This window comes from Salmo trutta, chromosome 12 (genome assembly GCF_901001165.1).
Source record: "Salmo trutta chromosome 12, fSalTru1.1, whole genome shotgun sequence".
In the NCBI taxonomy this organism is placed as follows: domain Eukaryota; kingdom Metazoa; phylum Chordata; class Actinopteri; order Salmoniformes; family Salmonidae; genus Salmo; species Salmo trutta.
Window position 1 is genome coordinate 91,301,547 of NC_042968.1, and position 15,000 is coordinate 91,316,546.

The 15,000-nt window shown below is 42.9% G+C and overlaps 1 protein-coding gene across 1 annotated transcript in view; it reads left to right on the plus strand.

Annotated features, from left to right (window-relative positions):
* Positions 1-15,000, plus strand: part of frem2a (FRAS1 related extracellular matrix 2a) — a 193,585-nt gene that overhangs the window by 141,583 nt on the left and 37,002 nt on the right. The window contains exons 9-12 of the mRNA XM_029766741.1: positions 593-775; positions 961-1,091; positions 2,719-2,877; positions 10,631-10,834. Coding sequence (XP_029622601.1) covers positions 593-775; positions 961-1,091; positions 2,719-2,877; positions 10,631-10,834 — 677 coding nt within the window. The remainder of the gene's footprint in view (positions 1-592; positions 776-960; positions 1,092-2,718; positions 2,878-10,630; positions 10,835-15,000) is intronic.

Genomic DNA, 15,000 nt, shown 5'->3' on the forward strand with positions numbered 1-15,000 from the left:
GAGGGAGGGATGGGAGGGAGGGAGGAGAGAGGGAGGGAGGGAGAGGGAGGGAGGGAGGGAGGGAGGGAGGGGGATGGAGGGAGGGAGGGAGAGAGGGAGGGAGGGGGATGGAGGGAGGGATGGAGGGAGGGAGGGAGGGAGGAGGGAGGGAGGGAGAGGGGAGGGAGGAGGGATGGAGGGAGGAGGGAGGGAGGGATGGAGGGAGGGAGGAGAGGGAGGGAGGGAGGGAGGGAGGAGAGGGAGGGAGGGAGGGAGGGGGGAAAAGAACAAAGGGTGGAGTAAGAAACTTCCTTTCACTTCAAACGATAATTATTCAACAGCTGTAGTGGTATTTATAATTCCGTGTAATCTCTTACATTATCATTACTTATATCTCGTGTTGGGAAATAATGACAGTAATTTAACATAATGACTCATTATCACGTTGTTATGTTCAGTGCTTAACTGTCATGATGATTCACTGAAGTAACTAAGGCTATATACACGTACACATTGCCTCCAGTCACCCCCCTTCTATCCCCTCCTCTCTCTCTCTCCCTCCTAAAAACCTCAACCTCCCTCTGACCCCAACCTCTCTCTGACTCCTCTCCAGAGTCTATCATCATGTTTGGAGAGACCAAGTTCAGTGTGAGTGAGCCCAAGGAGGCAGGCTCTGTTTCCTCGGTGAAGATTCCAGTGCTGCGATTGGGCGACACCTCCAAGTTGTCAGTGGTCCGTGTTCACACCAAGGACGGGTCAGCTACCTCAGGAGAGGACTACCATCCTGTCTCAGAGGGTAAGTACTGAGGACCTACAGTATCAGCCAGGGAAAAACAGTAATGGCCTAGAAAATAACTAGAGACTGTAATGTGTGTGTGTGTGTGTGTGTGTGTGTGTGTGTGTGTGTGTGTGTGTGTGTGTGTGTGTGTGTGTGTGTGTGTGTGTGTGTGTGTGTGTGTGTGTGTGTGTGTGTGTTTGCAGATGTTAAGTTTAAGCATGGGCAGACGGAGCACGTTGTAGAGGTGGAGGTGTTGTATGATGGAATCAGAGAGATGAGAGAAGCCTTCACCGTTCACCTGAAACCTGACGACAACATGGTGGCCGAAACGCAGGTGAGGAGGAGCTAGGCCTGTCAGAATCAACCAGTCACTCCTATACACTCTCACTACATACCAATCAATTAACCAACCAATCACACCTGAACACTCTCACTACATACCAATCAATTAACCAAACAATCACACCTTAACACTCTCACTACATACCAATCAATTAACCAAACAATCACACCTTAACACTCTCACTACATACCAATCAATTAACGAACCAATCACACCTGAACACTCTCACTACATACCAATCAATTAACCAACCAATCACACCTGAACACTCTCACTACATACCAATCAATTAACCAAACAATCACACCTTAACACTCTCACTACATACCGATCAATTAACCAACCAATCACACCTGAACACTCTCACTACATACCAATCAATTAACCAACCAATCACACCTGAACACTCTCACTACATACCAATCAATTAACCAACCAATCACACCTTAACACGCTCACTACATACCAATCAATTAACCAACCAATCACACCTGAACACTCTCACTACATACCAATCAATTAACCAACCAATCACACCTGAACACTCTCACTACATACTAATCAATTAACCAACCAATCACACCTGAACACTCTCACTACATACCAATCAATTAACCAACCAATCACACCTGAACACTCTCACTACATACCAATCAATTAACCAACCAATCACACCTGAACACTCTCACTACATACCAATCAATTAACCAACCAATCACACCTTAACACTCTCACTACATACCAATCAATTAACCAACCAATCACACCTGAACACTCTCACTACATACCAATCAATTAACGAACCAATCACACCTGAACACTCTCACTACATACCAATCAATTAACCAACCAATCACACCTTAACACTCTCACTACATACCAATCAATTAACCAACCAATCACACCTGAACACTCTCACTACATACCAATCAATTAACCAACCAATCACACCTGAACACTCTCACTACATACTAATCAATTAACCAACCAATCACACCTGAACACTCTCACTACATACCAATCAATTAACCAACCAATCACACCTGAACACTCTCACTACATACCAATCAATTAACCAACCAATCACACCTGAACACTCTCACTACATACCAATCAATTAACCAACCAATCACACCTTAACACTCTCACTACATACCAATCAATTAACCAACCAATCACACCTGAACACTCTCACTACATACCAATCAATTAACCAACCAATCACACCTGAACACTCTCACTACATACCAATCAATTAACCAACCAATCACACCTGAACACTCTCACTACATACCAATCAATTAACCAACCAATCACACCTGAACACTCTCACTACTTACCAATCAATTAACCAACCAATCACACCTGAACACTCTCACTACATACCAATCAATTAACCAACCAATCACACCTTAACACTCTCACTACATACCAATCAATCAATGTTTTGTTGCTGTTGAGATCTAATGGCTTTTAACACATGGTAGTTTAACACATGGTAGTACAAACTAATTCAATCTAACTCTTACAAACTAAGTCAATCAAAGTTAACTTGGTACAAACGTCAATCTAACTCAGTCAATCTAACTCGTACAAACCCCCTTGTGTGTTGTGTCAGATGACTAAGGCCGTCGTGTACATTGAGGAGACCAACGGTATGGCCGACGTCACCTTCCCCTCCCTGCCTCACGTGGTGTCACTGCTGCACTATGACGACGTGAGCAAGACGGCTCAGAACCTCCACCCTCCTGCTGGCTACCCCATTGTCTGTGTCACCGTAAGTCAATCTACATTCCCAAGAGTCAGTCTACGTCCCCAAGAGTCAGTCTATGTCCCCAAGAGTCAATCTATGTCCCCAAGAGTCAGTCTACGCCCCCAAGTCAATCTATGTCCCCAAGAGTCAGTCTATGTCCCCAAGAGTCAGTCTATGTCCCAAAGAGTCAGTCTATGTCCCCAAGAGTCAGTCTATGTCCCCAAGAGTCAGTCTATGTCCCCAAGAGTCAGTCTATGTCCCCAGTCTATGTCCCCAAGAGTCAGTCTATGTCCCCAAGAGTCAGTCTATGTCCCCAAGAGTCAGTCTATGTCCCCAAGAGTCAGTCTATGTCCCCAAGAGTGAGTCTGCAACCATACGTTTGTCTGTGTCAGTCTCTTTCCCCACAAGTCAGTCTATGTCCCTGAAATTCAGCTTGTTTTCCCATTGCTTCCACCAGCAGACAGACAACACACCGGGAACACATCTGAAAGGGTAGTCTGACTGTGTCAGGGAACACATCTGAAAGGGTAGTCTGACTGTGTCAGGGAACACATCTGAAAGGGTAGTCTGACTGTGTCAGGGAACACATCTGAAAGGGTAGTCTGACTGTGTCAGGGAACACATCTGACAGGGTAGTCTGACTGTGTCAGGGAACACATCTGAAAGGGTAGTCTGACTGTGTCAGGGAACACATCTGAAAGGGTAGTCTGACTGTGTCAGGGAACACATCTGAAAGGGTAGTCTGACTGTGTCAGGGAACACATCTGAAAGGGTAGTCTGACTGTGTCAGGGAACACATCTGAAAGGGTAGTCTGACTGTGTCAGGCAACACATCTGAAAGGGTAGTCTGACTGTGTCAGGGAACACATCTGAAAGGGTAGTCTGACTGTGTCAGGGAACACATCTGAAAGGGTAGTCTGACTGTCAGGGAACACATCTGACAGGGTAGTCTGACTGTGTCAGGGAACACATCTGAAAGGGTAGTCTGACTGTGTCAGGGAACACATCTGAAAGGGTAGTCTGACTGTGTCAGGGAACACATCTGAAAGGGTAGTCTGACTGTGTCAGGGAACACATCTGAAAGGGTAGTCTGACTGGGTCAGGCAACACATCTGAAAGGGTAGTCTGACTGTGTCAGGGAACACATCTGACAGGGTCAGGGGCTGTAATACCCAATCTTAACAGAGAGTAAAGCAATTTGGCCTGGCTGTAGTGAAGTAATATTTGTAATCAAAAATCTAATCAAATTTGAATGGTCGCATACACATTTTTAGCAGATGTTTTCGAGGTCGTACTGAAATACTTGTATAGGAGCCTGAAACAAGAGTTGTTTGGATTTCAAATTGTAACGTTAGTTGCCTATGCAAAAAGTGCACAGTGAACCATTGAATTATTAAATCATATTTAAATAAAATACAGTGCATGTTTTCTGGAGAATAAACTTTGAATAATAATCTGAATGCACAGAAAGTCACTGTGGGCCATGCAATATGAATGTAGAAGTCACTGTGGGCCATGCAATATGAATGTAGAAGTCACTGTGGGCCATGCAATATGAATGTAGAAGTCACTGTGGGCCATGCAATATTAATGTATAAGTCACTGTGGGCCATGCAATATTATTGTATAAGTCACTGTGGGCCATGCAATATTATTGTATAAGTCACTGTGGGCCTTGCCCTTGCATCAATGAGAGAAACAACACTTTCTGTCTCTTGACAATACTTTGAACGTTGGCACAAATAATGTGAGAGCAACTCTCAGAGACACTGGTGCAGGTGTTCATTGGTGAGCCATGGTACGGTATTTGTTTTGAATAAAGTTCATTGTGGAGAATTCTGATTCACAGCTGGATGTGAAGCCATTACATTGTCAGAATGTGTAGTGCCCAGTTTCTTGGGGACAGGGACATCAGCAGCAGGCACCATCTTTCCCCCAGAAAGACACAGAGTCACAATCACGAACCTATTCCTTCAAAAGCCACATTTTCTTGAAGCTCAATCAACTTTATTTGCAGTGATGCAACGTCTACCCATCTGAAGATATATTTTGCTTGTTCTGACAACTTTGTCACATTTGTGACCAAGAAGTGGTTCTGGATGAGCAGCAGCAGTTCTCTTCCAACAGTGAAGTCATCAAAGCGAGCCTTGAAATGATCCATCAGCTTGTGGATGAAATCAACATGGTTGTCTCCCTGCGTTTGCACCAGAGGATTGGGGAAGTGGATAAGTTCTCCTTGGAGAAAGCCTGGACTGCTGTTATCATATCAGAAGCTATGTTGTCCCGTCCCTGCAGTTTAACATTCAGTTGATTAAGGTGTGATGTAATGCAACTGTTTCTATCTTCTCCTCATTTTCCAAAAACTCAAACTGAGTGGCCTTGTCACTCTTTTACTATGATAAGAAAGCTTAGATTTCCTCCTGAATGACCCAAAAATGTTCCAAAACACCACCTTTTGCTGAGCCACCTGACATTGTTGTGAGTCATCAAAACTGGTATTGTCAGAATTCCTAATGCTCTCAAAAAGTGGATTAGTTTCATCATTGTAGTCACGACCTCAAAATACTATTGATTGACGATGTAGTGGTATGATGTCAGGGTGGTCCTCTTTCAAATATGCAACCAGTACCCTCCCTCTTCCTGTCATGGCTGGAGTTCCATCTGTGGCGATGGAGACCATAGACTTCAGATCTATCCCCCTTTTTTGATGACCTCATGGATATCCACTTCCTGTGTGTGTGTGCTTCTAGATGTGTTAAGGCCCGAACATCTCCTCGCAGAATTCCTTAATTGTTTTGTTATATAAAAAAAACATGTCCAACACCCAGAAGCTGGGTGTCACGTCCTGGCCAGTATAAGGTTAATTGTTTTTGTAGTTTGGTCAGGGCGTGGCAGAGGGTATTTGTTTTATGTGGTTCAGGGTGGTGTGTTTTGTTAAAAGGGTGGTTGATTTAGTAATTCCGGGTTTTGGTTTATGTTTAAGTATTTCTATGTAGAGTCTAGTGAGTGTATGTCTATGTTTGGTTAATTGGGGTTGGGACTCTCAGTTGAAGGTAGGTGTTGTCTATCTGCCTTTGATTGAGAGTCCCATATAGTAGGGTGTGTTTGTGTTTGGTATTTGTGGGTGATTGTTCTGTGTTGAGCCTATGCTAACCAGACTGTTTGTAGTTGTTCATTCGTTCTTTTTTTGTTTTGTTATTTTGTACGTTCATTTTTTGAAGTTAATAAATTCTCAAGATGAGCATACACGTACCTGCTGCGTTTTGGTCCTCCATCACCGACGACAACCGATTTATCCACAACTAATGACATGCATGGTGCATACTGAATGGCCCTCATCAAGTTGTGAAGTTAAAACTTCAGCTAATATTTCAGTTCTCCTCATTGCTGTGGAATCTGACAAGTGGGATCTGTTTGATTTTCCATGAGCTTATCTTTTTGTTTACCTTGTAGTCAGCAACTTCACACATGCATTATTTTACCATCTCAGCATCCGAATAAAAGTTTTTTGGGGGGTGTTTTCCCCAAAAAACCCAAGCTATCCTCAGTGAACACACCATTGCACGTTGTTGGGCTGTCAGGGAATTGACAAGGACTTTGGTGAACCTCTCATATTGGGATTTGAGTTGGTTCATCTTGTTTGTTCTCACCTCCGTGTTCAGAGGATACACCTGATCCAATGTACTATGCCTGGTGTCATAACGGCACTTAACACTTTTCACGAAGGCTACATATCAGGAACGTTGGTTTTGTGCTCGAAACGGGTAGAATGAATGCATACTTATCCGTCTACTCGTCTTTGAACATAAGTCAACTTTTCATTTTTTTTTAACAAGCCATATTAACAGAATATACTGGTAAGTGTTGTTGCCAGGTGCAGAGGGATGTGTTTAGTCTCAGGGTCCTTAGCTTAGTGATGAACTTGGAGGGCACTATGGTGTTGAACGCTGAGCTGTAGTCAATGAATAGCATTCTCACATAGGTGTTACTTGTGTCCAGGTGGGAAAGGGCAGTGTGGAGTGCAATAGAGATTGCATCATCTGTGGATCTGTTGGTGAGGTATGCAAATTGGAGTGGGTCTAGGGTTTCTGGGATAATGGGATGAGGATGGTAGCCATTTAGGCAGGTTACCTTAGTGTTCTTGGGCACAGGGACTATGGTCGTCTGCTTAAAAAATGTACATTTGAAGTCGGAAGTTTACATACACTTAGGTTGGAGTCATTAAAACTCGTCTTTCAACCACTCCACAAATTTCTTGTTAGCAAATTATAGTTTTTGGCAAGTCGGTTAGGACATCTAATTTGTGAATGACACAAGTCATTTTTCCAACAATTGTTTACAGACAGATTATTTCACTCATAATTCACTTTATCACAATTCCAGTGGGTCAGAAGTTTACATACACTAAGTTGACTGTGCTTTTAAACAGCTTGGAATATTCCAGAAAATTATGTCATGGCTTTAGAAGCTTCTGATAGGCGAATTGACATCATTTGAGTCAATTGGAGGTGTACCTGTGGATGTATTTCAAGGCCTACCTTCAAACTCAGTGCCTCTTTGCTTGACATCACGGGAAAATCAAAAGAAATCAGCCAAGACCTCAGAAAAAACAAATTGTAGACCTCCACAAGTCTGGTTCATCTTTGGGAACAATTTCCAAATGCCTGAAAGTACCACGTTCATCTGTACAAACAATAGTACGCAAGTATAAACACCATGGGACCACGCAGCCGTCATACCGCTCAGGAAGGAGACGCGTTCTGTCTCCTAGAGATGAACATACTTTGGTGCGAAAAGTGCAAATCAATCCCAGACCAACAGCAAAGGACCTTGTGAAGATGCTGGAAGAAACAGGTACAAAAGTATCTATATCCACAGTAAAACTAGTCCTATATCGACATAACCTGAAAGGCCGCTCAGCAAGGAAGAAGCCACTGCTCCAAAACCGCCATGGAATAGCCAAACTACGGTTTGCAACTGCACATGGGAACAAAGATCGTACTTTTTGGAGAAATGTCCTCTGGTCTGATGAAACAAAAATAGAACTGTTTGGCCATAATGACCATCATTATGTTTGGGGGAAAAAGGGGGAGGCTTGCAAGCCGAAGAACACCATCCCAACCGTGAAGCACGGGGGTGGCAGCATCATGTTGTGGGGGTGCTTTGCTGCAGGAGGGACTGGTGCACTTCACAAAATAGATGGCATCATGACGAAGGAAAATTACGTGGATATATTGAAGCAACATCTCAAGACATCAGTCAGGAAGTTAAAGCTTGGTCGCAAATGGGTCTTTCAAATGGGCAATGACCCCAAGCATACTTCCAAAGTTGTGGCAAAATGGCTTAAGGACAACACAGTCAGGGTATTGGAGTGGCCATCACAAAGCCCTGACCTCAATCCTATAGAAAATTTGTGGGCAGAACTGAAAAAGCATGTGCGAGCAAGAATGCCTACAAACCTAACTCAGTTATACTAGCTCTGTCAGGAGAAATGGGCCAAAATTCACCTAACTTATTGTGGCAAGCTTGTGGAAGGCTACCCGAAACATATGACCCAAGTTAAACAATTTAAAAGCAATGCTACCAAATACTAATTGAGCGTATGTAAACTTCTGACCACTGGGAATGTGATCAAATAAATTAAAGCTGAAATAAATCTCTCTACTATTATTCTGATATTTCACTTAAAATAAAGTGGTGATCCTGATAATCTTGATAATCCGTCTGGCCCCGCAGTCTTGTGAATGTTGACCTGTTTAAAGGTCATACAGTTGTTTAAAACAGCTGGTGCTCTCATGCATGCTTCATTGTTGCTTGCCTCGAAGTGAGCATAAAAGGCATTCTCCGTTGTTTTTGATGGTAAGCCACTGTGGTAGTCCTACACAAATACCCAAAGTAGCCTAGTTAAAACTGTAAGTTAACGTGGGTACATCCTCAGGAGACCTGAAATCTGTTCAGTGACAAAATCAATTAGAAGAAACATGGATCATAACACAACGTCCACTTCAGACTACCATTTAGTGGCATTCTGGGGACATTCTAACGACAAATGTTTGGTTGCAGGGATGTTCTCTTGGGACCATCAAGCAACGTCCAACTGACTAGTAAAATGAAAGTCCTGGGAACGTCCTACAAAGATCCGGACATGGTTCTGACATGGTGCTCAGTGACGTCCTGGTAACTTACAGGGAAATAAGCAAAGGTCCCCCCCAGAAAACATTCCCTGGGCACCATCATGCGACGTCCCCTTGATCATCACGAAGCATCCCCTTGTGGTCATTGAATGTCCCGTGAATAACGTCCTATCAGAACAAAATAGAAACCTTTTCATAACATTCCCTAATGGACATCAAAATACGTTATTATAACGTTATATACTGTGACCAAACCATGACCTCTACTGAACGTCCTCTTATTTATGGTCCTGAGGTTAACGTTATGTTTTAATGTTCCAAGTGTGGGATACCCTTAACGTCTCGCTGAAACCCTTAAAGAGACCTAATGGGAATGTCACTGAATGTCCTTAGGACGTCCACTGTTTGCTGGGATCCCAGTTGTAAACTGAACTGGGAGGGAGTTTTACCAAGAACCCGATGGTCACTCTGACAGAGCTCTAGAGTTCCTCTGTGGAGATGGGAGAACCTTTCAGAAGGACAACCATCTCTGCAGCACTCCACCAATCAGGCCTTTATGGTAGAGTGGCCTGACAGAAGCCACTCCTCAGTAAAAGGCACATGACAGCCCGTTTGGAGTTTGCCAAAAGGCACCTAAAGACTTTCAAACCATGGGAAACAAGATTCTCTGGTCTGATGAAACCAAGATTGAACTCTTTGAATGGTCGCATACACATTTTTAGCAGATGTTTTCTTTGGCCTGAATGCTAAGCGTCACATCTGGAAGAAACCTGGCACCATCCCTACGGTGAAGCATGGTGGTGGCAGCATCATGCTGTGGGGAGGTTTTTCAGCGGCAGGGACTGGGAAACTAGTAAGGATCGAGGCAAAGATGAACAGAGCAAATTACAGAGAGGTCCTTGATGAAAACCTGCTCCAGAGCGCTCAGGACCGCAGACTGGGGCGAAGGTTCACCTTCCAACAGGACAGCGACACTATGCACACATCCAAGACAATGCAGAAGTGGCTTCGGGACAAGTCCTTGAGTGGCCCAGCCAGAGCCCGGACTTGAACCTGATCGAACATCTCCGAAGAGACCTGAAAATATCTGTGCGGCAATGCTCCCCATCCAACCTGACAGAGCTTGAGAGGGTCTTCAGAAAACCATTTGGAGAAACTCCCCAAATACAGGTTTGTAGTGTCAAACCCAAGTAGACTCAAGTCTGTAATCGCTGCCAAAGGTGCTTCAACAAATTACTGCGTAAAGGGTCTGAATACTTATGGAAATGTGATGTTTAAGATTTTTAATTTTTATAAATTAGCAAACATTTCAGAAAAACTGTTTTTGCTTTGTCATTATGGAGTATTGTGTGTAGATTGATGAAGGCTGTAACATAACAAAACGTGGAGAAAGTCAAGGAGTCTGAATGCTTCCCAAAGGCACTGTATAAATGTGGGTATATGCATGGGTGCATTTTGCATATATTATTGTCAATTTAAGAACATGCAAGCTGACAGTTGATTTGTGTTCTTTGTGATTCACACATTTATTTTCTCTCTCTCTCCCTCACTTCCTCTCTCCTACATCTCCCCTTTCATTCCTCACCTCTCTCTCCCTGCCTCCCTCCATTCCCCTCTCCCTCCACCTCCCCCAACCCATCCAGGCCTGTAACCCTAAGTACCCTGACTACGACAAGACAGGCTCCATCTGTGTCAGCGAGCACATCAACAACACGATGACACGCTACCGCTGGCTCGTCAGTGCCCCTGCTGGCCCGGATGGGGTCACTACACCCATGACAGAGGTGGACTTTGATACCTTCTTCACCTCCTCCAAGATCATCACCCTGGACTCTGTCTACTTCCAGGTGGGGAACCAACAAATGAATGTTCTTCAGCTAATCTTATCACTGAACTATACTGACTGAGGAAGACTCAAATCAATTTGTTTTGTTTTATCTCAGGTGGGTTATAGTATAGAGCAGTGCATTAGACAGCCGACAATGTGCCATTTAAAGGGAGGCTGAATTGACTGATTTCACCTCGGTTTTTTGCTCCTGATTAAGAAATGTGACTGGAGAGACGAGATTTGTGACTTGGTGGTGTGCTTTGATGTGGGTGTCTCTTGTGTGTGTTTTCGCACGTAGGAAACTTTTGTACACACTGGCAAAAAAGATACACAGTTACAGTCACTCACCTGTTTAGTTATCTTGAAAACAGTCAAACCAACTCTGCTAGGGTGAGGGAAATTGTGACGTATTCTCTCATTTGTGTCTGGAAGATGCTAGCAAGCTAGACAACTATCGTCAATTAGCTTCCGCCTGTGTGTGACCATGAAAAAGTTAGTTCGCTTTTGGATATATATGGGGCTAGTTAGGGACCGTCAATAAATTACACAATGTACATGGACAATATTTTTTTATTAAAGGTTTTTAATATTTGTATATTGTATATTTTACAATGTATAATTGGTTTAAGGCTTTTAAGTCATTGAAGTTCTGAACTATTGAAATTGTAAAATATGGTCCCATATACATTGTGTTATTCATTGACAGTCCCTAAGTAGCCCTATAGAGATATCCAACATCGAACTAAATATACCACGGTCAGTGTGCATTCCGAGAGAGAATTAAGAACAAACACCCAGGTGTTAGTGGGCATTAGCCATTATCCTAAAACTAAACCATTAGCCTACCTAAAACCCAAACCTAAAACCCAAATATAAAAGGAAATCAGAGACATCATCGATTCCATAAATCTCCAACATTCTTGTTTTGTAAAATACCAACGTTAAAGTTCTCTCAGTCCTATTTACACTATTAGGGCGACAGGTAGCCTAGCGGTTAGAGTGGCGAGCCAGCAGCAGGAAGGTTGCCAGTTTGAATCCTGGGTCCGACGCGGAAAAATATGGCGGGAAGTGAGCTGACTGGTAATGCTAGTGCTGGGTGATATGTACAAAAATCCATATCATGATGAATTCACTGAATTGTCATCATAACAATAGATTTAAGTTTATGACAATGTGCACCATAAAAAAAATACCTACTACTACTTACAATCCAATTTAAATCAAATGTATTTATAAAGCCTTTCTTACATCAGCTGATGCCACAAAGTGCTGTACAGAAGCCCAGCCTAAAACCCCAAACGGCAAGCAATGCAGGTGTAGAAGCACACTTTCAATTGTCCCGTTATCAATAGCCCATGTTAGCAGACTTAATTCATTTCAAACTTTACATTGTCTCGAGTAAAGGCGGCTTATTGCTATTAGTAAAACGTTATCAGTAAAATGTCCTCGATAAATGGTCAGTGCCGATAATTTTCGGTTTAGTGTCCCAGCTCTACTAGATGCCATTGCCCGCCAGACCCCCCCCCCAACAACAGCTCCCCAGGCGCCCAGTGCGGCAGCCCCCCCCACACCTCTCCAAAACCTGGATATGTATGTGTGTCGTTCGGTGGGGTTGGGTTAAAAGCGGAAGTTAAATTTAGGTTGGGACCTTGTGTCCAATATGACCTGTAAAGTGATCTTAATCCTAGTCTACCGATGCCACATAGGCCATTTTTAATTTTTAAATGATGTTCCTCTCTAAAGGTTTCCCCAACCATTTGTGGATATCGTATTCATGGTAACACTGTGGATGACTGCTCTAGCGTTAATTACATTTAAATGGTGTCGGCTGTCTAGTGTGTTGCTCTTTAACATGCCTTGGGTTGAATCCCAGCCTCTGTGCCTTTTCAAATGTACGGATATGTACCTGAACCTGAAGGAAAAATGGGAATGCTTGAGCTGACTATAATGATGTGATTAGGGTTGAGCAGTATCCACATTTTTCATATCATCATACCATCCTTTTCTCATCCCGGGATTTACGGTATTACCGGTTTAGAACATACAAAAAACCCTGCAAAAATGCCCTTTGGGTGTCTGTTACCAGAATGCCAATTAAATTAGCACAAGTAATAGCGCATTTCCGTGGAGGCTGCTAGTTAAATATTCTAACGAGTGTAAACCATTTTTTTTTATTGCAAATACAGGCAATCCAGCTCATAAATTTATACATATATATGTAGAAGCTACCGAAGATCATTTTTTGTGAGTTTAGACATTTACAAACAAATGTAAACGAGAAACATTGTGCAAATGAGCAGCACTGGTTCTGGAACAGCATGTGTACACGCTGTGTCTGTGTGGAGTCTGGAGTCTGAAGGAAGAACAGCACTGGCTCTGCAGCAGCATGTGTACACGCTGTGTCTGTGTGGAGTCTGGAGGAAGAACAGCAGTGGCCCTGGAGCAGCATGTGTACACCCTGTGTCTGTGTGGAGTCTGGAGTCGCTAGGGCAACAGGCCTGCCTGCTCTGCTAATGAGAAGAGGGGGGAGGAGCAGATGAGCCGAGAACGGAGAGGACAAAAAAAACACAAGGAAATCAAGATGGCAGTAGCAGCTGTACAAATAACTCATCCAAAGGGCTTTGCCTTTTCAAACACGGCAGAAAGCTAACACAATATCCCCCATCACCTTAATTCAGCCACTTATTTAGATAAATATCAAGTTACATTTAGGAGTCACGTTAACAAAGAAAGAAAATATAAAATACATTGCTGCGTTTTGTAAACACAGATCTAAAATGCTTCATAATTTCTGCTCGGCGTCAGACTCATGTTGTGCTTCAGTTGCACTTCTGCACTTGCATGAGAGTTCTCGAACAGGCATTATTATGTCAGTGGACAGAGCTCTGACTGATGTCTAGCTACTTTTCTTATGTACTTTTCTCAGTGCAGCCAGCCTACTTTCCCCCCTGGTAAAATGCAAGATTAATTTGTGAAAAACATTAGGAAATGTAGCTGTCAATATTCTTCCTTATGATAAACAGAAATATGATGGCCTTGGATAGTTTTTGCTTTTTCATTGTAAGCTCATTACTTGTGTGGCTGCCAGCCAAATAACGTTGTGCTTCTGTTGTCATCTGATGGAAATTAAGCTATTATCTGCTGAATGTGTTGCACTAATATATTTTCCGTGAAGGAAAACTGCAGTTGCACGTCCCTGGTCACTCTATTGAAGCAACAACAACAAAAAAATCACTTGAATTTCAATATAAAAGGTGACCCCTGTCAATACACAGCTGAACTCACATTGCTCCCGATTTCTCCTGTTGGGCTAATTACGTGTCTGGCTCAACTGTTCTGGAGAACTACGGTAAGCTTCATAATGTAAAATAATGTGACAGGTGAAATGAAGAATGCAATCTGCTTTATCTCCTAAAGTATTGCACAAGTTGACTGTAGGTATTTCATAAAAAAGTAGCTGCAAATATTTAAATGTATAAAAAAAAATAGTTAATGGTATTGAAAAACTATCCCGTGGCTATTTCCAAATACCCCAGTATACGTAAATATACGGTATACCGCCCAAGCCTAGATGTGATGGAGTTGACTGTATTGATGTGATGGAGTTGACTGTATTGATGTGATGGAGTTGACTGTACTGATGTGATGGAGTTGACTGTACTGATGTGATGGAGTTGACTGTATTGATGTGATGGAGTTGACTGTATTGATGTGATGGAGTTGACTGTATTGATGTGATGGAGTTGACTGTACTTGATGTGATGGAGTTGACTGTACTGATGTGATGGAGTTGACTGTACTGATGTGATGGAGTTGACTGTATTGATGTGATGGAGTTGACTGTATTGATGTGATGGAGTTGACTGTATTGATGTGATGGAGTTGACTGTATTGATGTGATGGAGTTGACTGTATTGATGTGATGGAGTTGACTGTACTGATGTGATGGAGTTGACTGTATTGATGTGATGGAGTTGACTGTATTGATGTGATGGAGTTGACTGTATTGATGTGATGGAGTTGACTGTATTGATGTGATGGAGTTGACTGTATTGATGTGATGGAGTTGACTGTACTGATGTGATGGAGTTGACTGTATTGATGTGATGGAGTTGACTGTACTGATGTGATGGAGTTGACTGTACTGATGTGATGGAGTTGACTGTATTGATGTGATGGAGTGAC